Below are 27,147 nucleotides of genomic sequence, written 5' to 3'. Positions count from 1 at the left end.
ACTATTTGGCAATATCTTCTACAGCTATGTATGATTTAGTAGTTTTATTCTTATGTATAAACCCAAGAGAAATGAGTGCATGTGTGCACTAAAAGATATGTACAGGAATGTTCATGGCATCTTTAGACATAAAAGCCAAAAATTATACACAACCCACATGTCCACCAACGGTAGAATGGATCAATTATAATATACTTATTTGATGGAATACTACAGAGTAATAAAAAAGAGCAAACTATTGTTATTGCTACATGCAACATACATGAATTTCACAGACATGATGATGATCAAATAAAACCAGACACGAAGACTACAGACTGTATAATTCCATTTACAGGAAAGTCAAGAACAGGCAAAACTATTCTATGGTGACAGAAGTCAGAACAGCGGCTACATTTGAGTATGGACTGGGAGCCTCATCTTGATCTAGGTGATGGTTATATGGGTGCATATATATGTAAAAATTCATTGAGCTGTCACTTAAGATCTATGCACTTTATACATCATACTGCATTAAAAACGTTAAAACTATGATCACTACTTATGTAGTGTTAGTCCTCCATTTTGACTGGTCTCTTTGGCCATAGAATGTCAGGGGTCTGGGTGGAAGGCAGTAGGAAAAGTTTGGGAGGAGGTAGGGAAACAGAGAGGAAAATGTTATCAAATGGGCCTCCTAGAAGAAAATCACCACCTTACATTACAGAGCTTGTGTATAACGTTGAAAAGTTCATTTATCCACACAATAGACAAATTAAAAGATATTTATCTATAGGCCGTTGAAGTAGCATTTTTGTAAAGTAGCCCTCTCCATGTTCATACCAAATGTTTGTATCTCAGAGTGATAAGGTTGCTCACTTTCTCACATAGCATCATTATTTTCTTATTCCTAAATAACTTTCATCCCCAAATTTATCTTTCTCTGTCCCATTCGAGTCTTTATTTCTCTGATCTTAATTACAACCTATAAATGTTAGTCAATACGTATTAAGAAGTAGTGAGTGAAACACCAGTGTAGGGATACATTAATGTGTGTGGTCATACAACTGGAAAACAAAAAAACAAGAAAAGTACAAGTGCTGCAGTGAATGAAGACAACACAGACGGCAGTGGATAGGAATGGCTTTCCTTTGAGTTGTGGCTTGACAATACTTTTACTCTTAATTGTCCACACAGAACAGAGGAAAAACTATGTTTTTCATCTTTTTATCTTCCATTTACTTTCTAGGAAGACAAAGTCTTATCTTTATGCAAAGCCGTGGAAGAATTTACATAGTTACATAGATTGCTGCAGCTTAGATGATTTTCAACAAGTTTTCAGTTCCACACCCAAGGATACATTACCATTTTAGACTGAAGTATACAAGCTATACATTAAAATGCCAGTCTTTTCAAAATTCTTCCAAGTATGTGTATATGTGGTTTCCTCTTCTTTTTTAAAATTCATGCAGTAAAGTTTTAGGGGTATTTTTCAAAATTTTAGTACTAAAGTATTAAATTTATATGTGATGTAGCACCTTTACATTCCCCTCCTTATCCATCAAAAGAAAGAGAATTATTGTACATTTAATCTCTCCTTTTACCAGTATTTATGACTTGAGCAAATAGGAGAGCACTACAGTACCTAAAATAAACTGTTATGAAGAATCCAATGTCTACCACGGCAACAGGTCTTTTATGAGGATTATCATCGCACATCCATTCCAACACAACAGTGCACATTTACTCGACCAGCCTCTCACAAAGTTAAAAATAAAACTGCAGTTAAGAATGTCAAGTTCCTCAACCTTACTGAATTTTAGAACAAATAAAACAAGAGAAACAGTGATTTTCCAGTCTATCTACAAGCAGAAATGCCAGGAAATAAACCTGTAGTATTCTGCTCATACAACTTAAATTTCCTTTTCTAAGTCATGACATTTTGGGGGGTTGTTCTGTTTTATTCTTTTTCAACATAGGAGGACTTCAAAACATAAATTAAAAGATCAAAACTGCTCCCTATGGGAAGGAACAAGAATTAAAATGGATTTTTTTTTTTGGCGAAGAGACAAATTTTACATAACTGTACAAATTAAAAATGTTATGCAATGGAGAAGATTAAATGGAAACCACATCATGTTAAGTATTATCCCAGTTTCCTGTGCTCTGGAGAAACGTTGCTGTATTGAATACTACTTGACCGATCTGAAGTATTCAACTCCTTAGGACAACCTAAGCAGTATTCTAAGTAGAAAAATATTACAAAATGTCCTTCCACCTATTCCAGCAGAAATACACCAGGAAAATTAAGCCTGAAGAATAACTACCAAGAATCCTGTCTGTTAATTCAAGTCTCCTTCTAAATACAAAATATCAAGCTTTTTACCATGTGCTCAAAGGAATAATGGAAAGGAGACGGCTGGCAATAAGCAGTACCTATTTTGCACTAATATGAAGAAGCCAAGACAGATATATTTGGGAGCCACTTGAACGTCTTACTTCTTTTTGGTGTAACAGTAGGTAAATATAAAATACTGGCACCTGCTTAGTTCACAAATTCATGAACTAAAAAGTGGACAACTGCCTTGGGGAAGGGAAGCATCAATTACCTAATTACATAACAGGGAGCTGGGCATACAAAGAAAAGGGCTCAGAAGGAATATCTTGAAATCTCAAAGGTAAGAAATGCTGAAGATGAGGACTGAAATGAGACTAACCAAATGTTTTTAAGATGAAAAATGTTGCCTCCTTGAAAATATACTTTTGCCCCATATAAACAAAATTTAAATAATTACCCTTAAGGGAAACATTCTAAGGAATATCACAATTTGGAGTTACTTAACAAGACAGCAAATAAAACCTTTATGCAGCTGTAGCAGCTATTGTCTTTGGATGGTTTATACTTAAACTATTTATTTGATGCATCTGTTATCTTATGATTACTTTTCCATTCCTTGAGTTTTATAATAACTTGAATTTAAATTCTGAATTTTATTGGAACCTGCTACATTCATTTTAGTGCTAGATAAAGGTATCAAATAAAGGGGGACTCTTGTGTGGGGTAAATAAATTAATGAAAGGCCAGAAATTGGGGTGTTACAGTGTAAGACAGTGGAGGGTCCAAAAGTCATACAATTGAAAGATATTTCATTATATTACAATAATTCATCTATAATTATATTGCTATGGTGTAAGTAGCATATCAGTATTTAACTTATTTACTTAGATCTTAAGAATATCAGAAATGTGATCATACAATCACCCAGATCATGTTTTTGATCATTGGGAGAACACCCAAAGTAATAATGTGGTCTAACACACATATAGGGCCAATAACTTAGAAATTTTCACCATTTTGAGGTACCCTGTTCTTAATAAATATGACAATAACAGGTGCTTGAAATGTGGGAAAGGTGAATAAGCAGACTTTAAACTGTATACTTTTATAAAGCATTTGAGAACATACTCCAAAAATTGAGATACAAAAGGAATTCCCTTATTAAAAAAAAGTCACAGCTATCCTAGTAGGTTTCTTTAAAATAACTTACCTTATATAAAGCCATTTTTTATTTATTTATCAGTAATAGTTATTTACTATTAATAGTAAATAGTTATTAACTATTTACTAATAGTTATCAGCATATCATAGTTATTTAAGAAATCAGCAGTAATATAAAAAAATAAATAAAAGGCAGTCTTTTAAGGGTAACTGAATCCATAATTCCAAGACAGACCAGAATATTGAAATTAACTCAGAAGACTTGATTTTCTGTTCCAGTGGTTCAGTGGTTTGTTTTATAGAGGCTTGGAAGAATTAATGAATTTCAAAACAGCTAATTTAATTCATTCAACCATAGGATCTGGCACAGTAATTAGAAGAAACTGGTCTTTTACAATGTCTTTCCTCTATTACTTTCCTTTTCTTATTCTTGCCTCTCGATTAGCCATATAAAGTATATGAGTCAGGATTTATGATGATATGAAAATTACATACACTATAATCAATAAAGGAGGAAGGGAAGGGATGATTTGGCTCTATCTCCAAAACTGTTACAAAGAGAATTTAGTGTACTTGTTTCTCTTAAATCTACTTCTATTTTTCTCCTAATACCAAAAATGAGTCCTTTCATTTAACATTTTCATATGAATTATTTTTTAGTTCATTTTTGATGCGACTAAACAAAAGCTTTGTGCATTTTAAAGTGCAATTCACTGACACTAACAGCCTGCATGTACCATAACTGCTGCAAACTCAGCATCTTTCTGGTATTTATAAGTAGAGTGAGGATGAAGATATTCTATAAGTGGGCACTACTCTGAGTGTTTGCTGAGCTCTTCTCAAAAGCCCATTCTAAATTATTCAAGGAGGCTCACCAGTTGATAAATTAGCCTTCTCTTTCCTTCCTTTTACCCTGCCTGCCATTTTACCATTTCATTTTCTGTCAAGTCCTCCAGAAGAAGAGGCAATGAAAATAAATGAAAGTGAAACCCACTGATTTCCAATATTCACAATGCATCAACTACACCATCAATCATTAGGGTATACCAACCATTCTTCTGGATCATTTCCCCTTAGCAACAAAGTCCCTTTGGTTTATACTTTACTAGTATCTTCTACTAGAATGCACAGTTTTAAAAATGTCTTGAAGAGCTAACTAACACATTTCTAGACATAGTCAACCTTACTATAGATATAAATGGACATTTTCTTGATTATTGTAACCCTGTGCCTGATGGGGTCACATTCTGTGAATTAGCTACAGAGTTTGGTAATAATGCACCTAAGATTTCCCGTCATTACTGAGAACGACCCTAAGCTAGGAGTACAGAATTTTCATTGACTCAGTGAGAATTAGGTAGCCATTTGGGCCACTGAAAAGTATAAAAAGTTATTTCCGATAATCATTGTGGACAAAAATGTGAACAGGATAATACATTTTGAAAATAGTTTAATATTTGCCATTTTTGTTGCCTGTGCTATTAATATATACATTGGTTCAGTAATAAATACACTATTACATAGAGTGCAATACTTTTAGTATTCATAACTGGTTGAAATTAATGCTGCTATTATCTCAAGAAAGGAATAAATAAATACCATGCCCAATTCCAAACTAATGCTCAAGAGGTTATCATCAACAAAAACTACAAAATAAACATGTTGGGCCTTTTTAAGCATGATTCCTGTAAACATCGCAAAAAATCGCTTTTCTCAGTCCTGACACTTCGTGTGATGGCTTTAAAAGAAAACACAACATACAAATCCTATCACTTCTTTTTTTGCATAGGGGATGAATTAATCATATTTTAAAATGCAGCAATCATTCGGTGACATGTCTTCAGCACACAGCACTTGTTTTCGGTATGAATTCAGAACTTTTGAGCAATAAAAGTGCTCTGCATAAGTTTATAAAATACGCTTTCTGGATTTAAATTTAACAGAAAAATTTCAAAACAAGTCATAGTTATAATTCTAAAGTATTATGTACATAATATCCGACTACAGGAGGAAAAGCCTCACTGTAGCACAGCACAGTGTACAAATAAGCACAGTGTTTAATAGAATTTCCCTTTAGGAGTTCCTCACATCAGTGCCTCTGGGGCTAATGATTACGTTAAAAAAGGCCCCTTCTACTTGTTGCATCCAAAGTGGAAGGGGGATGTGAGGGCAAATTTAAAGTAGATAATGGGGGGAAAAAAGGCAAAAATACAGTACATATGCTTTAAAGAGTGCACTTTATGAAACAGCTTGCTTTATTCATATTCTTTTATAAAGTGCAACATTACTTAAAACAGAGACATGTACCTTAATATTTTGCAATAACCATTAAAACAAATTGCCAGGAAAGAGCAGTGCAAAATTAAAGACATACATAGCTTAGCATGCATCTCAGATGGGTCCCCAATATAGAGCGTGGGACCTGAAGTTCTTATATCTTTTTTTTTTTACTTTTTAGAAAAAGATTAATAATAGCAGGTTATCGTCATAGGTAACCATAAAATAAAAACAATAAGTTAAAATCCTCTCTGAAGAAATAAGTATATGCCACACATAAAATTCATTACAGACTCTTTTTCAAAACAGACCTTTTTTGCTGATAAATCACTGTTCAAAGGGTGCAAGTCTCTTAAAAACCCACGATGCCCACAAGGCGAAGCAAAAGGTATCATCACAGTATGAGGAACTCTTGTTGGCAGACATCTGAAGAACCTGTGACTTATTCTGTCAGCAGCTCAAATCTCACCAGTCCCTAATTAAATTGACAGACATCTTTGCTCTTTCAGAAACAGTCCTGTTGGCACCATGCTAGGTCACTAAACAGTATGACATGTGGTCTATTCACAGTAACATTCTCTGTCCAGTGCTTTTGGATGAGGATAACCAACTGGGTTTCCCTGAAAAAATTCCCTGCAAGGCAGATTCCAAGGAGACCAATGGGACACGTTTTTCAAAGCACAGAACCTGGCTGCAGGAGCACGATGAGGGAGCAGAAGGGACAATGGATCATCCGTTATGCTGCTACCGTTCCTATGCTACTCAGTCTGAGAACTGGAAGAGGGTCTCTGGGTTATTGCTGTCGGCAGGATTGCTGGGCTGCAATGTCTTTGTGGGTGTCCTTTTGCCATGAGAATGGGAGGAAGAAGAGTGAGAGCTTTCACTGGAGCTGCTGCGCGTCTCGGTACTGGTGCTGGTCTTCTTCATTTTCCTTCTCTTCGCCAAAGGGGCCTTATCAACATTCTGAAGGCAAAACCCCTCTCTCTTGTATTTGTTAAAGGCCTAGGGGAGAAAACAAGGGGAACCCCTGTGAAGGTAAAAGGATTGAAGTCTTCCTGGCCGTCATGACTTATAGAGAACTTGCGTTTGGCAAGCTTGGCAACCACAGCTTCAAGTTGTTCTGGGAACATGGTCCTTAAAACCACTGTATCCAAAACTCTGGGCAGGGTACAGAAGCTCATGGGAAAGGGTTTCTGAGGGCTCTGTTTAAATCCACCTGTTAGAGCACCCAGCAGTCACAATTCTAATAAATCTTTTGAAGAGGGCCGGGCTACCTCTCAATTAAAAAACCACTGACAGACTGGAAATTCTTGAAGAATATCAGCAATCTAACTCACCTCTCTCCATTACTTTGACTAGTTCTGTGTCTGAGATTTAAAATTCCAACCACAAAGTCCCAACACAGAGCCCCTGATCTCCACTCCCACATCAATGCAATTTGGGTACATCTTGGACACAATATATGCAGAGAAGATTAGCTCTATAAACCTCAGCCTGGCTTCCTCCTCACAGCAGCCTGTCTTTACTTTTCTTAGATTCAAGCTTAGGCATTGCTGAAGTGACAACCTTACGTCATATGTCACTGAGAAGATTTGCATCACCTGCCTCAAATGCTTGCAGTTCATCTCTTCACACCTCACCAGATCCCAGTTCATTAATATTTTAATCCATTTCTGCAGCTGAAGAGGAAATGCTATCCTGTCTCCTTTCTCAAGATAATCCTTTTGGAAGTAATTGTATTTCTCTCTAACTCACTGGTTCCTTATCCTTAATGTATTTGCATCTGCTTGGCACGAATGTGCAGAATCTACAGTTATTGCTATGCAGTCGCAGCCTTTCAAGTATACAGTCTTTACTTAATACCAATTAATTTACTTCTTATCCCTCACAGTCTCTAGAACATATTATGCACAAAATGATTTTTGAATGCATGGACCTTCACATGTGCCTTAGTTCCTAATGTCTATTTATAGTTTTTACAGACAGTCATTTAGCTTATTTGAGAGAAAAAGTGTTCTAATACAGACTTGTGGTTGCCAAGGGGGAAAAGGGGTGGGGGAGGGATGTATGGGGAGTTTGGAATTAACAGATGCAAACTGTTCTGTATAGAATGGATAAACAACAAGGTCCTACTGTATAGCGCAGGGAACTAGATTCAATATCCTGTGATAAACCATAATTGAAAAGAATATGAAAAAGAATGTGTATATATAACTGAATAGCCTTGCTGTACAGAAGAAATTGACACAACTTTGTAAATCAGCTATACTTCAATAAAACAAACATTTTTTTAAAGTTCTCACAGTGTGCATATTGTTTTCCTTACCGAGTCAAGAATTTCAACTATTCAAGTATCAGACTACTGGCCTCATCTCGCAAACTCATTCTAAATGTCAAATAAATATTTTGTGGGTTAGCGGTGACTCTGGTCCCCGTGCACTTTCTGTTTATAAATGTGTTTATATCATGAAGGGATTTATAAAAGCATATCTAAAATTAAAAGAACCCATTTTAAAAATTGTATTGCTAAGAGGTTGTCTCTTAGCAATAGATTATAGAGTAAGAACATCTATCTGATCCCTTTCCAAACCGCCCTACAAGTGCAGAGCCCAGAGGCTTACATGGAAGGTTGCTTTCACACAGGTGTGCACAGCAGCTCCTGAAGATCCTAGAATGTCTGGAGTCATCAGAGGATTTGAGGATAGCTGACTGCCATCTTGAAGCCATTCATTGTATCTCAAGCCAGACATTTTAAGCCTTTTATTTGGATCGACTGTGAGAAGTCCTGTGGGAATAAATAAGATATTTTTATTTTATGATTTGTCATTTCAAATATAGTTTAAAATCAACCTCAGACATAGATCTCGATTATGTTCACAGGACATGATGGTTTCTGTAAGGCGTCAACCTCCTACAAAGATAATTATGTACATTTTCATGTACATTTAAATCCCCTAGTGAATACCGGATGCTAATAATAAAGCCCACAGTAGCCTATATCTGGAGGCTGTAGGCTAGCTGGCTTTCCAATCAGGAGAAAATAACCACCTAAAACAAGGCCTCCCACTAGTGACCAGGCAAACTCCCCCAAAACAAAGAGTACCGAGATTTACTTCATTCATGTACAAACATCTTCTACAAGTTAGGGAGGGTGGAGGTATGGAGATGGACACTCAGAGAAGAGCTGTGGGGAGGCACACAGACAAAACCCAGGTCTCATCCATCACATTACAGGACAAGTGTTGTAGCACGAGCCAAGCGCACGGCAGGCCCAGGGGAAAGGCTCAGCCTAGGGAGTGCGGGCACCCTGGAAGGCTCCCAGGAGACGAGTCCTGGGGGATGAGCCGTAGTGGGTTTGATGAAGAAGGGTGCCCTTGTTCAGGGATTAGGAATAGCACGTGTAAAGGGGAGCAGAATCCGAGCGCTCAGCACATTTGAGGAATTCAAGTGTTCGAGAATGGTGGAGCGAAGGTGACAGGAAGCAGAGGCAGGCAGGGCCAGGCTGTGAAGCGCTTTGAATTGTGAAGGCTGCACTATGGAGTTTGACCTGAAGTTCACAGGGATTGTCTGAAGGATTTTTAACAGACAAGAGGCATGAGGCATTGCATTTGGCTATTAGGAAGGTCACTGTGCTGATGGATGACAACCACGTAAAGTGAAAGGAAGTGAGACAAGTTGAAAGCATGCTGTGGATTTTAGGAGAGAGACGAGGACAAGAACTAAGGTGACAGCCATGTGAATGGGGAGGAGGGGTGGCTGGGAGGGATGCTGCGCCCGCGGGACTGGGTGCCTGGCTGCGGAAGGCGAGGGAGGTTGCGGGGATCTAGGGTGATGCTGGGTCCTGTCCTGGTGATCTGGCTTCGTGGCCATGTAAAGAGGGGGAAAGGAGGAGGCAGATGCTTGGGGGAAAGGAGAGTAAAAAGGAAGAGGTTCATTTTGAAGGTGTGAGACTGAGATGCTGGTGGATCCAAGTGCTAGTGCACATAGTGAATGTGGATAAGATTACTGAGGGAGAGTGTTCTGAGAAGAAAATAAGGCTGAGCAGAGTCACCTGAAACCTTTTAGAACACACAGGGATTCCTTGAGTAATTCACAAACAAATATATGTCATGGGTGTGATTCCACTTCAGTCACTACACATCATATAAAATATGAAATTTTTCATTAGATTCTTACCTTGGATCAAATCTTTAGCCTCTTGGGATACATTCTTCCAGGCTTCTCCTTCAAAGGAGAAATCTCCCTTTTTAATTTTCTTCATGATTTCCACCGCACTGGTGCACGTCAAACTTTTGTCATGAGATTGGAATGGAACTTGCCCTGACAACATTGTATACTATCAAGAAAAAAAAGGAGCAAAACAGAATGTCTGCCAAAATCACCATCAAAGCCACTCTGGTAATTTCATTACCAACTTAGCGTAATTTCCTAGATATTACACTTAGCATTACTGCATTTAAAAGATTACATGACTTCAATCACTGAAACAACCAACACATTTCAGACTTGTATATAAAGAGGAATGGCTTAGTATGATATCAAGATTTAAAACCATTTTGATAACTGTATTCAGACAAGAAGAATAAAAAAGGGATACTCTAACCATCTCAAAAGATGGTATTAATGTTGACAGGGGGGTGTGTACATGCCAAAGGAATTGCAGGTCCTGGCTAAAATGGCCCAGCAGGGATCAGGGGACACAAATAAGAATGGATCTTGAAGACGCTGAGCTGGAGTGGGTGTGTGGAACATAAGACCTGACTGACGGAGAAGAAATTATTGCCATGGTAACACTTGTCTGAGACTCAGGATTCAACATCCTGGCAGGGACACCTGGAGCCAGTATGAGTAGTCAGCTGAAATGACTCCTTGAAGCTCGAACAAAATTGTGTACTGGGATCAGCAGATGCACTGACTCGTAAAGCTGCAGCAGCAGTCGCTGTACTATGGACACGACACACTCAGAATCAACCCGAGGAGGTCCAGAAGACACAGCAAATTACATGCATAGGTGCCCATCACCTCTCTCTGTTGCACCAATGCTTCTTTCTTAACTCACACCTATGGCCTCACTGAGGGGGGCTCCCGATGATCAACTGATGAAAGAAGAAAGGAAATTGGGCCTACTTGTCAGGTGGGTTGGCATTCTTTCACTCGGGTGCAGCTGGCCTGTTAGAACATGAAAAGCTCAGTGAAGACACCAGCTCAGGACAATACCCTGTGAGGTGGGGTGCTGTCCTTTAGGACTGTGCTGAACCAATGGCTGATCCATTGGTGCTGGTTCCCCCATATCTAGATTCTATGGGCGCACGACCCACTTACAGAATTCACGTTTCCTGTTCTTCAGCCTTAGGGTCTGCTCAGTTAGAGGTCTTGGTTCCGTGAACTCAAGTGATCAGCTCCACTTGGTAACAGTAGGTGGCAACTCAGTGGTGCACCCTCTGCTCTCCCTCTTTCCCTGCCTCCCTGGGATTATGGTCCTTAGGTACATGACAAAACATAAGCTTTAACTTCAGGTTCTGCTTTCTGGGGAATCCAGACTAAAATATCTTTCTATTGTTGATGAAGATTTTGACCTGTTTCCAGTTTGGGGCATTTTGAAACATGCTACTATATATCTTCTTGTATGTGTCTTTCCGTACATAAAAATACACATTTCTGTTGGCTATATCCCTGAGATTGGAACTGCTGGGTCATTTGGTCTGTGTATGTTTGGCAGATACTGCCAAGTAGTTTTCCAAAATCTGCTCGGCTTCTTATCTTACCCCACTTCCTAACAGATACATTTGTGGCTAAGTACAAGAAAATATCCTTCATATTACAGTTTTCTTGCTCTCATGTGTAATAATTCAACAGGCTTTTGCGTGGAAAAACTAATTCTCCATCTTTGGAAATCTTTAAAGGAGACTGGTGACAGGGACTTTGTAGAAAAGATCCCTTTTCTGGAAGAGTTAGAATTAAACAAACTTTAGGGCTCCTCTCAACTCCAAGATCTTACAATTTAGTTGATTATCCAGGAATCAACTTCTGTTAAGAATAATTCTGTGTCTGCAAACTGTTTGTAAATGTTGTGATAAGTATCTATATACATAAAGATATACATCTCTCTCTCTCTATGTGTATATATATGTATGTATACACACACAAGAGGGAATTAGGGAGAAAGGAAAAGTAAATGTGGCAACATGTTTAAATGTTCACAGTGTTATTCTCCCAAATTTTCTCTAGGTTTGAAATTTTCACAATAAAATTTTGGGAAGAAAGTGAAAAAATAAGAAATCCTGAAAAAAACACTTGGAAGAAATATGTTTTAAATGTTATTATATTCCATCCTGTGGGTATGCTATATATTCCTATGGGATAGCATATAATCCTATCCTACGTTTTCTAAATACTGTCTGTTAAGCTCTGAATCATTGTGTGCCTTAAAATTCATATGCCAAAGAGCCAACCCCCAATGTGAGTGTATTTGCAGGTAGGAACTTTATGGAAGTAAAGGTAATGAAGTCATGAGGGTGTGGTCCTCATCCAATAGGATTAGTGTCTTTACAAAAAGAGACACCAGGGAGCTGGCTCTCTCTCTCTCTCTCTCTCTCTCTCTCTCTCTCTCTCTCTCTCTCTCTAAGCACATGCACTGAAGAGAGGCCATGTGAGGATGCAGTGAACAGATGGCTGTTTGCAACCAAAGGGGAAAGACCTCACCAGATACCAACCTTCTGGCACCTTGATATTGGACTTTCCAGCCTCCAGAACTGTGAAATAAATTTCTGTTGTTTAAGTCACCCAGTCTGCAGTATTTCATTATGGTGGCCCTGAGCAGACTTAAGACACTGTGTAAACTCTATTTTAATTAAAGTCCTGTGAATTTCCAGCGAACTGCACATATATGAGGTAGACTGAGTTGTAATCAAAGCTGCATGATATGACGTGATGCATCTTCCTGAAGTATTTGTTTTACCCAATGGGGGTAACATAAATTATTTTCATATTAAAGTATCCATATTCATGTGTATTAGATGCAACATGTAAAAGGGCCATAGATTTCTAAGGCAAACCAGACGACCCACCCCCAGAAAATTTTGTGCTTACTATGGGATAGCTCAGGCTTTGTATCTAGATCCTCTGGAGGTATGCACTCATTTATATGGAAAAGTTTGCAAAGCATTCTTCTTCTTCTTATTTTTTTGGACAGTTTAATGCAGGTGCTAACTATGCTTTTCATCTGTATTTCGTGTCTCTAAAAGGCAAGGATTTTTAAAAACCACAACCACAACCTATTATCACACCTAAAACAATTAGCAGTCATTCCTTTATATCATCCAATATCCAGTCAATATTCAAATTTCTCCAATTGTGTTATATATATTGTATAAATATATCTGTATGACTTAGATTTACAGTTTGAATTTAATAAATAGATTTGAAATTAGAATTTGAATCAGAATTCAAGTAAGATGCAAACACTGTTTCTTAAGTGTCTTTTATTTTTATTTTATTTTATTTTATTTTTTATTATTTATTTATTTATTTATTTATTTTTGCGGTATGCGGGCCTCTCACTGTTGTGGCCTCCCCCGTTGCGGAGCACAGGCTCCGGACGCGCAGGCTCCGGACGCGCAGGCTCAGCGGCCATGGCTCACGGGCCCAGCCGCTCCGCGGCATATGGGATCCTCCCAGACCGGGGCACGAACCCGTATCCCCTGCATCGGCAGGCGGACTCTCAACCACTTGCGCCACCAGGGAGGCCCTCTTAAGTGTCTTTTAATCTATAGGTTCCCAGGCTATTTTTTTCTCATAATTTATTTGCTGGAGAAACTCGGTTGTTTGTCCTGCAGAACTTCCCGCAGTCTGGACGTTGTGATTGTACTCTTGTGGTATCATTTAATCTGTTCTTTGTCCCCTGTTCCCATTTAAAACTTGACAATTAGATCTAGAGAGAAGACTGGCTTCTCTCCATGCCATTATACAAAGTTATTTCCATAGACACGGCATTTGGAGTCTCTAAAATACCTGTCTGCATGTCTAAGATTGTCTTTTAAAACCTTAAAAAGCATGGTAATTATATTTGGCCTGTATTTAAGTAAGGGCTGTTTTACAAGGGGTAAACATATTATTGCTAAAAAAGAAAGGCTCTTTTTTATTTAGACGAATTTTTTAGGAGAGTGCTACTGAAATCAGTTTAAGTCAAACAAAACTCTCAAATCTACAGAAATTAGTTTTTTATTTTAATTTAAAAATCATATTCATAAATATGTAATTTCAGTTTGAAAATTATAAATAATGACTTAAAACTGCTGAAATAAAAACCATATAAAGCTTAAAAATAAAAGAACCATCCTGCAAGGACAACTGGCTGCCATTGGGGGAAAACAAACTGACACCAAAATAAATCCCAGATGGAGTGCATAAGTATAAAAATAAAACATAATTCTAAAGGAAAATTTAAGAGAATATTTTTATAATCTTGGGTTGGGGTGGAGTGACAATCTGACATCAAAGCCAGATACCATAAAGGAAAAGACTAACATATCCTACAACATAAAAATAAAAAAAATTCTCTATTTAAGCCTCTCAAAAAACAAAATTAAAACCCCATATTACTACAAACAAAGTTTTCAAAGACATGAAAAACCAGAAAAAACATTTCCAATATTAATGGCAGACAAAGAATTAAAATCCTTCATAGACCTTTAAGTTTCCATAAGAAAAATTTCCCCATAGGAAAGCGGGCAAAGCTCATAAACAGCAATTCATAATAGAGAAAATAAAAATGTTCAAATACACGAAAAGATGCTCAAACTGAATACTCATCAAGGAAGTGCATGCAAATTATAACAACAGTAGGAAATAATTTAAAATTGAAATTGATAGTATCCAATGTATTCACATACAGTTGATGAGAACATGATCTGATAAACCTTCTAGAAGGAAATACAGGCATATATGTCAAAATAAAGATCTATATATCCTTCTCCTAGGAATCTATTCTAAGGAAATAATGAGATATCAAACTACATATATAACATAATCTCATTTGTTAAAAAAACCCTGAATATATATACAAATAAATAGAGAAATCTGTAGAAAGATATAAAGCATACATAATAGGGGGTAGGGATGGGAGGAGAGCAAGAGCTTACACAATATTATCTCTGTATGATGAGATTACGAGTGATCTCACTTTGTTCCTTATATCTTTCTCTGTTGTCTGAAAACTTCTCCCTATGATTATGCATTACAGGTTATATGCAGAAAACATAAAGCTATTTTGAGAAAAAAACATGCCGAGATTCTTCTAGCTTAATGTTCTGTTTCTGATCCCGGCATCCAAAGATATTTTGTGAAAAGCATGCTCACCACGATTACTATAAGTTACTATAAATATTTTTAGTTTTTTCTATTAATTTGTTAATTTATCCTAAGTGATATTCCTTAATTACCTTTTAGCCTGAAAATCTCAGAGAATATATTTTAAAATATTTTTCTATTAATGAGTCACTTAGCTATTTTCACATTATATCTAACATGCATATCTTATGAAAATATACTACTGCTTCTTTTAAAATACATATATACACAACTGTAATTCACATTAAACACAGTTGCCTTAAATATTCCAGAATAAACCAAAATAAAAATTCCTACATTTTCTCCAATGTAAATTTTAAGAAAGGGAAATAGTCAGGCCTTTTACTAAAAAGAAAAGAAACCAATTTGCCAATTTTCTCACAAATTTAAGAAAAACAGCAAAGAGAGAGATATACAGAGGACATCAGAGAACTGACTGGGTTTAACGGCCTGACATATGAACTCACCAAAATGACACCCAAGCTCCAGAGGTCACAGGATTCATCATAGCCATTGTGATTCAAGAGCTCTGGGGCGGCGTAGTGAAGAGTGAAGCACGGCGTCTTCAGAGGCTGATTATCGGGTGGCTTTAAGCGTGCAAACCCGAAATCAATTACTTTAATTTCCAAATTGTCATTTTCATCAGTGAACAATAAATTCTGCAAGATACAAACACTTCATTAGTTTCTCATTAAAATGGGACTTGGTGATGCATTTATGCAATATTACCTGTCTATCTATTTACATTGGATTCAGATACAGAAAGGTCTGACAGGGTGGGTTTGGGACCTGGATGTCAGCGTACTGTTGCTCTCTGCTTTATACTTTTCTGTATCACATCAATTTGTACAAGGTCATGTGGAACATTTTCAGTGGGACCATGTCTCTTCTTTGTCTATGCTTTCCCTTCTGCTTGTGTCTGTCTTTGACCTCCTCCACCAACCTCCCTTCCAACCTGGCTCTCAGGCATCTAATCCTCATTTAGAGATGCCACCTAACAGAAGATGAAAATTATTATATTTTCTTCTAGCATTTACTTTTCTTTCCTGGCACATATCAGCTCTGCAATATTAGACCACATTACCCACATTAGACCATAATTCCATGAGGCCAGCAACTGTGCGTCTACCTTATTCATGACTCTCTCATGTAGTAGATGCTTTGGTAAATATTTGTCCATTGAGTGAAATCATAAATAAAATAGTTATGCATAATATCTAGTAAAGCCTATTAAAGAATACATGGTGGAGACATACGTTTCAGAAATATTTTTTCCAAAACAGTTAATACTTGAACATTTTTGATGCTTATGGATATTACCCCTCTATTATTCAGAAAACATTGTTATTTTGAATCATTTGCCAAGCCGTGTCGATCACTAAGGTTTTACTGATTACTTTTGTATTTACCACTTGTTTAAAAAAATCTAACTGTACTGATGGGCAAATCACCATTTTTATTAGTACATCAAGCTAGTACCCACAGTAATTGAATCTGATTATATTGTCTTTAGACATCCTAATAAAATCTGTTATGCCTTTTTGATCATTAAATTATTCCCCAGTTCTGGAACACCATTTGCTTTCTAATATTATTTGAAGTGAAATAATATACATCATAGAATGCTTCACTGATACAAAGAAGAAAAATCTTCTAGGCCCCCGTTCAAAAGTTAAAAATGAATGAAGTGGTAAGAAAGAAGCAAAAAAATTAACTGAAAAGTTTTCTTCAATTTTCTATTATACAAAATGCCTAATCCTGAATTTGTGATGGAATTAAAATGTGAATATAATACAATGTAAGGCTTCACCACAACTGAAGTCATAGCTGGGGTTCATGGACCAGGTACTTGGGATAAGTCTCAGCAAATGACCCCTGAACTCTTCCACAGCACAAGGCACTGTGCTACATACAGAGCAGTGGATGAAGCACACCTGGCCTGTCCTCCCAGCGCCTACAAGACTTTGGAAATGACTTTAGTGTCTTCTATACTAAGACCGGCTAAGGACTTCCTTGTTCTTAGATCTTGAAATGGAGGAGACGTGGCATGCCCCTCTTCACTCCTCTCCCAATTCTCAAAGTGTAGTTGGGTGTGTATGGTCAGAAGTGGCAGGAATTAGTCATTCAAACCACATTTATCCTTGTCTCAAGTTCTGACAGAAACTAATTTGATAAAATTTCTCAATCTTTCAAGAATATGGGGACCAGTTTGAAAAATACAAAGCAGCTTACTAAGAATGTCAGCCAGCTTCTAAATTTATTTGATTCTCACCTAGAAATTATCTTGCCTATGCAGAATATGAATACCACATAAATATCTACCAAAAGATATACAGTCAGATCTTAAAATGCTACATCAATGCGAAAGGGATTAAACTTTTAGCTTGAAAATAATATACTCTGCCACTTAAAAGTCAAAGTGAAAGCTATTTTATTATGAAAGTGTTAGTACAAAGGCACATTTTCATGTCTCCAAAATATATGTTGATTTAGGACTATAATGGTAGTAGAATGTCCTTAATAATCAGACAATTCTTCTTTTCAAATGACTATTTGAAAGAAAAGCTTTATGACAGATAAGAATTAAGCTATGTGAGTATCTTTTTACTCAGTAAAATAGGAAGGCAAATTTCAATTCCTCTGGAGAGGACAGTTGCATCATTTGAGACTCATGAGGTGACAGATGGCCGGTTATCAAAGAATAAAACATGTGAAAATGAATTCTAGACAGTCATGGAACAGATCTTTTCAATTAAAAAAATTACATGCTTGTTCCTTGTCTATCAAAAAAAACATTTAAGTGGTATGCTTTCACATTTAAAAATAGACAGCAAATCTCCAATGTACAGAGCGCCATATTTTTAGTGGGCGTTGTGTGGGAGAGTGAGAATTGTGATGAAGGAAGCAGAGGGGTAGCTATCATAGTTGCAAGTTCATAAAACACAATTCACTTTTGATTAATTACGAGTAATATGAATAACAGTAATAGAAAGTACATAGAAGCTTAAATACTTTGGGACTCAGTCAATTATATCCAAAGGCACAGAATTCCATTTTAAAAACATCCTCTTCCTACCAATAATCCAAGGTACTTAAATAAAAGGCAAAAATGGTGCTTTTTGAGAAATATTCTTTTGTAATCTAATACAAAAATAAACACCAAATTATTATTTTAAATATACTTAAAAATGCATTATAATCACATGGTAGTTAAAATTGAAATTCTATTTTAGATAGTAAATATATATAATTTTGTATAGGGTAGAGGATGATTCATTGTTATTCTTTTATAAATTATTGGGTTTTGTGTTTAAATTTTCATTATTCTTTTGATGATTTTCTAAAAGGGAGGAATTTTCACATTTTTGATCTAAAAAGGGATCATTCTAGAGTTAGAACCTTCTTTCTTAACCTTTTGAAAGAAGAAATATATAAAAAGCTGCTACTTCTACATTGCTACACAGTTCTATAAATATTATAGTACATGAGCAAAGAAAAGCACATGTAAGGATGGCATAACTCATTAAACAAAGACAATGCTTTATAGTTAAAAATTTAGAACACAACAATATACATTTCTATTCATGAGCTAATCAATTTGATTACAAAAGTGAAAGATAAGCTTTCAAAATACACTGTTAAAATCCCTCTAAAATGGTATACGTATAGGAGGGGCATTATTTTCTTCTACAAAAATTTCCATTGCTATTTTTAGTCCACAATTGTTGCATAAAGTATTTCTTCCATAAAAGGCTCTCACACTTACAAATATAACCTCAAGATGATCAGCTGGCAAAAAAAAAAAAAAAAAGAAAGAACGAAAAGACAAATTTATTTTAGACTGAAATAGAAAAGAAAAAAAAAATGCAAGAAACGTGATATTTGCAAGTATCTATTTAGCAGAAAGCCCTGAAAATAAAAAACCAAAACAACCCCCCCACCAAAAAAAAAGCCCACACGTATCTGGGGGATATTTAATAATGATGCTAGATTGCATTATATGAGAAAACATGTAATTTTATACCTCGGGTTTCAAATCTCTATGTACCACTCCAACATCATGCATGTGGCTTACAGCTGAAACAAGCTTCCGCATGATGTAGCTGGCTTCTGTCTCACTGAAGTGTTTCTTTCTCTTAATGCGTTCAAATAGCTCTCCCCCGTTCAGAAGTTCCATCACTAGAAATGTGTGAAGCTAGAAAAGAAAGAAGAATAACGTGGAGGGCCTTGATGAAGAGGAGGAGAAGCTTATCAACGTATAAAACATTTCCTGACCATGAACTATTACCGATAAATTTAAATAGTCCCTTGTTAAAATAGTCAACGTTGATCCTTGTATTTTAGGGGAAAGAGTTGAAGGATAATGTGGCTTTTTTAGAGTTCTATTTCGGTAATGGAAAATTTCAAGTACTGCGGTGAAATCTTTGTATATCCTTTCCTTGACTAATTCTTTCATTTGAATTCCATTCCAACCCCCTCTGTCAAGTATACATATCTTTCTTCTTAAAGTATAAGCTAGTACAGATAATAATGTGAAATTGGCTGCTTTAAATAATATAGATTACTGATGGAATATGGGCAACTACCCCCAGGAGGCCTGACACACACATTTAATGGCAAATCTACCTTTTAAAAAAGGCACGGTTGGATGATGTCACTTTAAATCTTCTGATAGGGCTCAACAGATTAGTTTCAGTGTTCCTGTTAATTCCCATGCCAAATACCCATAACTCACTTTGGGCTTTTTTTTTTTTTAAATAATTGCTTTTGATCCCAAGGCATTATCTTAATTAAATAGTATTAAAAGTCATGTATTTACTATGTTTTGCATACATTCCCATACAGAAAATAATGTAGGAGCTACTGAAAAGCAAGGGAATTACATCAGCTCTCCAATGAACACAAATGGTTTAAAAAAGATACAAATCAATACTCAGATTCAAGTGCTATGCCTTATAGCACCAATGTCACTCAACAAACAAAACAAAGTATGCTTTTCTTTGATAAGCAAAGTCCAGGAAAATTGCTTCATTAAAAAGATGATTATAGTGGCTTCCCTGGTGGCGCAGTGGTTCAGAGTCCGCCTGCCGAAGCAGGGGACACGGGTTCGTGCCCCGGTCCGGGAGGATCCCACATGCCGCGGAGCGGCTGGGCCCGTGAGCCATGGCCGCTGAGCCTGTGCGTCTGGAGCCTGTGCTCCGCAATGGGAGAGGCCACAACAGTGAGAGGCCTGCGTACAACCCCCCCCAAAAAAAAGATTATAAAGACATTATCCTGCACATAATGGGCAAATTCTAGAAAGTGAAAAACCCTTTTATTAAGAGAATTGCTCCCAGGCTATTAGAGACCATGCTAATTTGAGTTTCTACATCAGACAAATTAAGAACAAATCTAAAGGTCTGCTACAAGTATATGCCAGCAAGCTTTAAAAAAATGAGGGGCAAGACCTATAGTGGTTTAAGAGATAGGTTTTAGAGTCAAACCTGCATCTGAATGCCAGTTCTGCTACTTACTTATCACCTTGGGGATGTTACTTTACCTCTATGAACTTTAGCACCCTTACCAATAAAATGTAGGTAACAGTGAAAAAAAATATGTATAGTAGCTTGAATAATGGCCCTCCAAAGATGTCCATATCCTAATCCCCAGAACCTATGGATGTTACCTTATACGGTAAAGGGGTTTTTCAGAAGTGATTAAGGATCTTGAGATGGGAAGGGTATCTTAATTATCCACCAGAGTCAACAGTATGAGATGGGACTATGGAAACAAAAGACTGGAATGACATGGAAGGGTCACAAGTCAAGAATGTGGGCAGTCTCCAGAGCTGAAAAAGACAAGTAAATAAACTGTCCCTTAGAACCTCCAGAAGGAACCAGCCCCGCTGACACCTTGACTTTACAGCAGTGAGGCTGATTTTGAATATCTGACCTCCAGACTGTAAGATAATACCTCTGTATTGTTTTAGGTTTGTGGTAATCTGTAACAGCAGCAATAGGAAACTAATAGAGTAGTAAAGCACAAAGCATGGTACCCAAACTACACTGCTGTACAGTCAAAGGCTGGAGACACACCGACAATCAATTTCACCCATCAGTTGAAAAGAGGACTATGGTGGATTCGGGCGTGATCTAGGCAACTGTGTCACCATCATGGAAAAAACAACCCAACTATCAACAACTGTATACGAGAATGATAATATATTTATACTGGTATACATAGGATTACATCATGAGATGGTTTCTATTCTAGTAACTCTTAAATATAAAAATAGCAAATAATAAAGTTAATTTGTCACATAAGTAAAATATTAGGGATGTAGTTCCTGAGATCTGACAGTGGCCTGACGGTCAGAGATGGAAAGTCTTTCGGGGGAAGTAGCTAGGGGCACAGCTGCAAAACCAAGGGGTGTGTCGAAGGTCATCCACCAAGCCCTTGATGCATGTGTGGATCGCCTTCAATAGGAGACTGCCTAGCCTCCTCGTAAGCACCCCCAGTGGGCAGGGGACTCTACCTGCACTGTAGTAGAGTGGCCTGGTGAGGTGGAGGCAGCAGAGGAGCAGGGAGAACAGCTCCCCCCGAGTCCTTGCTTCAAAGAGCTTCCTTTCCTGACTATAAGCACCAAGGATGCAAGTAGATGATGTCATTTTTGGGTGCTCACTCACCTAATGTGAAAACCAGGCTTTGTGTCTGCCTCCTCTAAGGCAGTAGAACAAAGTAATTAAGTGCCTGTTCTGAGGTTGGACTGCATGGGTTCAGATTCCAGCAGTACCACTTATAAACTGGGAGACACGGTTACTTAATTTCTGGGAGTTTGATGATACATGTAGAATGAGTGCTACAATACCTGTACCATGTAACGTATGTGAAAATAAATAGCAGCAGTTATTACATCATGATGCTCCTGCTGCTGCTGCCTGGTTTCCCCATCATGTGTCATTCTTGGCCACGGCACTCTGGGAAAGTTCAATGTGGTAGAGAACTGGGCCACCACTCTCCTAGGACGTGGATGTCATGGTACCACACTGGAGAGAGCCCAGAACCGGAGACCAAGTCTTCCTACTAGATTTTCACTGACCTGCTACGTGACCTTGGTTGGACGAGTCTCAGGACGCACCCCCCCCCCTTTTTTTTCCTGTGGGAAAATACTCATGACCTTTCTGAACCTCAGTTTCGTCTTTGGTAAAGTTAGGGCCAACCACATCCAGGACTGGCTTTAGCTCTTGTGCGCAGCATGCTGTCTTGCATAAGACTGTGCCATCCCGCCCAGTCCCAGGAGGAAAGATGACTGTAATGGAGAGATTTCTGCAGGGAAGGAGACATGGACCTGACAAAACAGTGTTCCTCCTGTCTCTAAAGTTACATAACCCTGTGTGATGGTACTGCTGGAAAGTGGGACCGGGGGTAAAAGGCGGGTAGCATGACCTGGCCTGTGGCCTGAGCAGAATCTGTCACCTGGAATAAGAAGATGGAAAGAGAGTATCTTTGTCCTCTGCTTCCTATTTGCTCTTCAGTTTGCACTAACGAGGCTTTAGGCTAAGTTCTACTCTTTTTTTTTTTTGCGGTACGCGGGCCTCTCACTGTTGTGGCCTCTCCCGTTGCGGAGCACAGGCTCCGGACGCGCAGGCTCAGCGGCCATGGCTCACGGGCGCAGCCGCTCCGCGGCATGTGGGATCTTCCCGGACCGGGGCACGGACCCGTGTCCCCTGCATCGGCAGGCGGACTCTCAACCACTGCGCCACCAGGGAAGCCCCCTAAGTTCTACTCTTGAAGTTAAAGGGTTAAGTTGAAGGCTGAAAATGACTGAGTACTGAGAGGTACGCGGAGACGAAGCTATGCAGGGTGGTAGCTGAACGTGCAATAAGTTCAACGAGCTGGGCTTTAGCCCCCCGTCCTCCTTCCAGGTCCTACACGACCACGACTGAGTGAGAGAAGCAGAAGTGAGAGGAAGCATTGATTTGGGGGTGGGTGAAAGCGTGCGTGGAGTGGCTTTTCACCCTCTCACGTGGCTCGGTCATGTCCCATATCCCTGACTTTGACCCAGCACCAACACAACTGATGAAAAGTAGAACCCTGTATGTGAATTAGTATCCACAGAAAAAAAAGTGGACTACCTGATCATGAAAAACTTCATGTAATTTCACGATATTGGGGTGTCCTTCACAGAGTTTCAGAGCTGTTATTTCTTTCTGAGTATTGGCTTCCAACCTGCAAGATGAAACAGTTAGTCTCTACATCCCTCTTCATCAAGTTTTTGGAAGCATTGCCCCAATCCTAATTTTGTTTTTATTTACAGTATATTCAGAATGTAAGTGTCAAAGTATCAGAATGAGGCTTCCCTGAAAGTAGTGAGTCATACACCCACCAGAACAAGTAAAGCATTATTCTTGAGAAAAATGATCATTTCTGAGTCAGGAAAGAGCTAATCACATGAAGAAATGGATGCTCTACTTACCTGACAATTTGCTAATAAGAATATACAATCATGGAGGTAATAATCAGTTACCAAAACAACTAGCTGGCTCTCAAACTACCTGTAGGTCACTAAATAATTGCAGAACAAAATATTTCAAATATACAACTAATAGGAATGGCAAAAGCTGCTGAACTCACTAAGCGAGTCTGATTAAATAACACCGCCACAAGAAAGTCTTCTCATAATAACCTGAAAAGCATATCATACTATGATTTATGTCTAAAATGGATTACTTTCTCAGAGCTAGAAGTATAATGGATCAACTGATGAGCTGAATGGCTAAAACCTTGGTTAAAATCCTTATAATATACCATTATTTTCCTTTTAAATAAAAATCTTAATTTATAGAATCCATTGACTAGGACGGATACATAAGAGAGACTGCTGGAAATGTGATACCTTTTGCTGATTATTTTGACCGCAAATGCTTGGTTACTTTTTTTGTTTATGCACTTTCGACAGATTGAAAAACTTCCTTCTCCCAATGGTTTGTCCTTCAGATCTAGGTCATAGTGTTGATAGAATGGAGAGTCCTGACAAGAAACCAACATCATTTCACTTAAGAAAATATAGTAATACACAGGGATAGATAAAATTGTTGAGTAACAGAACATTATTAATGTTAATAACTAGGAGTGGAATACATTTATAATCTCTAAAAATTCATCATTAGCTTATTTCTATCATGTATATCACTTATTTAAAATATATTACTTTCTATCGTAAGAAAGGAGCTCATTCAAATGGATGTTAATAATTCTCTAGGGCAAATCTTACTATTTCCATTTATTCATTTTTTAAAATTACGTTTTAGTCAAATGGAAAGTCTATTAAAGTTACTTGACTTGAGAGAGTCAATTAGTGTTGGTATTTAAACCATGAATATGTCATTTAATTAACCACATGGCTACACCTTCATCATTGCACTCCTTGCCACATTCGTCACTCCAGGACGATCGACTCCCATTTGAAACTGAAGAGGGTCTATGACGGCTGCATTACGCTTGAAGAGAATAGAAGGAGCAACAAAGGAATAGCCCTAAAAAAAAAGAAAGATAAAAAAATAAGGATTTGCAATTTTCCAGTTTAGCACAGACTAGACTATAATCATCTTTTTCTTCTTTGACTCTGTGCTTTCACCGCTGAGGGCGTGGGTTCGATCCCTCATCGGGGAACTAAGATCCCGCAAGCCATATGGCGAGGCCAAAAAAAAAAAGCTCAAATATTTGTTAAGATGAATCTAAAATGCAAGGTTATTTCAAATCAATAGACTAATGCTTTTCAGAAGGAGATCACGCCATCTTCTGGTAGAACTAAACCGATTCAAAATTAAAGGCAGAAAAATACTTCCTTCTATCTCATCCCCGGTATCTGACTCATAGATATAATTCTTTTGCATTGCTGATAAAAGTCTGCTTATAAACAAACACAACTAACTTCTAAAAAAAGGTACAGTTAAGGAACTAAAAAGTGGTCCAAATGCTACTGGTTTTCAAACTAGATAAATAGCAAGTTTCATTCCAGTCAGTTTCTATTCAGCAATTATTTGACTCATTATATTTCCTTAGGTTAAATTTAAAACTGAGTTTTAGAAAAGGAGTCAAATCAAACGGCAGAATGATGTGCTGAACCAAAAGTGGTACAGATCTTCCTTGACTTACAATGGGGTTACGTCCTGACAGACCCACCATAAATTGAAAATATCCTAAGTTGAAAATGCATTTAACACACCTAACCTACCAGACGTCACAGCTTAGCCTGGCCTACCTTAAACGTGCTCAGAACACTTACATTAGCCTACAGATGAGTAAAATCATCTAACACAAAGCCTATTTAATAATAAAGTGTTGGATATCTCATGTCATTTACTGACTACTGTACTGAAAGTGAAAAACAATGGTTGTTTGGGTTCCGATTGGTTGTAAGTGTATCAGCTATTTACCCTCGTGATCGAGTGGCTGACTGGGAGCTGGGGCTCACTGCTGCTGCCCAGCATCGTGAGAGGATCGTACTGCACATCACCATCCCGGGAAAGATAAAAATTCTGAGTATGGTTTCCGTGGAATGCGTATCACTTTTGCACCAACATAGAGTCAAAAAATCCTAAGTTGAACCATCATAAATTGGGGACTATCTGTATAATGATGGATGATTAATCTGTTTAAGCTAGAACATTCACTACTTCGAGGAATGTTTTTTTCAACATCTGCTTTGTCCCAGCCAAGTTGCTAGCCGCTGGTGTCACCTATGTCCAGAGACAGTGTCTGGACAGTCAAATTAAACCATACTATGGGATGCTAATGGGAGTCAAGGAAGTGAAGCTATTATGCCATTTAATAGAATATTTTATCTTAAGTCTGAGAAAAGATCCTTTCCTAAGTGTAAAATCCTTTCTAAATCTTTTTTACGAGTTGAGAAACAACTGATTAGTCACAGAAGATAAAGAATCAGATAACACTGTTTATGAATTAAGGAATATTTTGTATGATGAGAAGTAAAGTAGTATTATATTTTCTATAAAAGAGCTTGAACAGAAGTAAAATTTCAGGTGTAAATTCAACACATATTTATTTGCAATATCTCTGTATTTAATAATTTTGAAGAGATTATACAGTCCTGTTTTTCAAGATGTCAAAAAGCTTTCACATGGGAAAATTAATCTTTTCTTTCAAAGCATACATGGCCAACAAACACATGTGGACTCTTGGAGATTACCTGAAACAGCCTCTCGGAGCTCTGGGGCAGTGCTGCGGGAGAGTAGGTGGGGTCCATTTCTGTGAACTCTTCTGCAAAGTTACTCACATCTAATTCATCTCGGATGACTGGCTTAAAGGGCACAGGCACTTTTTTGGCAGCTAAATCATCCCAATTTATTTTCTAAAACAGAGAAAGAAAATTGGTACAAAGTAGAAATCAACAAAGTTGAAATATATTTTTGAAAAATAACAAAGATAATGATTTTAATAAAACAACAGAGAGAAGCACATATTTTTTAAAATATTTATTTTATTTATTTATTTTTGGCCACATTGGGTCTTCGTTGCTGTGCATGGGCTTTCTCTAGTTGCAGTGAGCGGGGACTACTCTTTGTTGTGGTGCACGGGCTTCTCATTGCGGTGGCTTCTCTCGTTGCGGAGCACAGGCTCTTGGCGTGCGGGCTTCAGTAGTTGTGGCACGCAGGCTCAGTAGTTGTGGCTCGCGGGCTTCCGTAGTTGTAGCTCGTGGGCTCTAGAGTGCAGGCTCAGTAGTTGTGGCACACGGGCTTAGGTGCTCCGTGGCATGTGGGATCTTCCCGGACCAGGGCTTGAACCCGTGCCCCCTGCACCGGCGGGCGGATTCTTAATCACTGCGCCACCAGGGAAGCGCGAGAAGCACATATTTCAAACCGATGATTTAAAAAAATATTTTTTACAAGCAGGAGCACATTTTTTGACCACAGCTTATAGCTCACCAAAGCTGTGACTGAGATGAGACTGTTCTCCACCACTGTGGAATCTCATCCTGGCCACTGGAGGGCACCAGGACACCCTAGTTCACCCTTAGGGATAACAAAGATTATTTTGTCATGAGT

General features: G+C 37.9%; 1 protein-coding gene across 2 annotated transcripts in view; it reads right to left on the bottom strand.

Moving 5' to 3' along the window:
• Nucleotides 1-4,987: 4,987 nt before the first annotated feature.
• The window catches only part of RPS6KA5 (ribosomal protein S6 kinase A5), a 191,371-nt gene continuing 169,211 nt past the window's right edge, over nt 4,988-27,147 (bottom strand). For both annotated transcript variants that reach the window (XM_060095727.1, XM_060095728.1), the window contains exons 9-17: nt 26,292-26,453; nt 24,490-24,615; nt 23,976-24,109; nt 23,215-23,308; nt 19,125-19,295; nt 15,568-15,759; nt 9,929-10,088; nt 8,374-8,537; nt 4,988-6,754 (exon numbers count right to left, since the gene is read on the bottom strand). In XM_060095727.1, coding sequence (XP_059951710.1) covers nt 6,515-6,754; nt 8,374-8,537; nt 9,929-10,088; nt 15,568-15,759; nt 19,125-19,295; nt 23,215-23,308; nt 23,976-24,109; nt 24,490-24,615; nt 26,292-26,453 — 1,443 coding nt within the window. In that variant the 3' untranslated portion in view covers nt 4,988-6,514. The remainder of the gene's footprint in view (nt 6,755-8,373; nt 8,538-9,928; nt 10,089-15,567; nt 15,760-19,124; nt 19,296-23,214; nt 23,309-23,975; nt 24,110-24,489; nt 24,616-26,291; nt 26,454-27,147) is intronic.

The sequence above is a fragment of the Mesoplodon densirostris genome, chromosome 4 (genome assembly GCF_025265405.1).
Source record: "Mesoplodon densirostris isolate mMesDen1 chromosome 4, mMesDen1 primary haplotype, whole genome shotgun sequence".
In the NCBI taxonomy this organism is placed as follows: domain Eukaryota; kingdom Metazoa; phylum Chordata; class Mammalia; order Artiodactyla; family Ziphiidae; genus Mesoplodon; species Mesoplodon densirostris.
The sequence above is the reverse complement of the archived record's forward strand: the minus strand, read 5'-3'. Positions and strand labels throughout refer to the sequence as shown.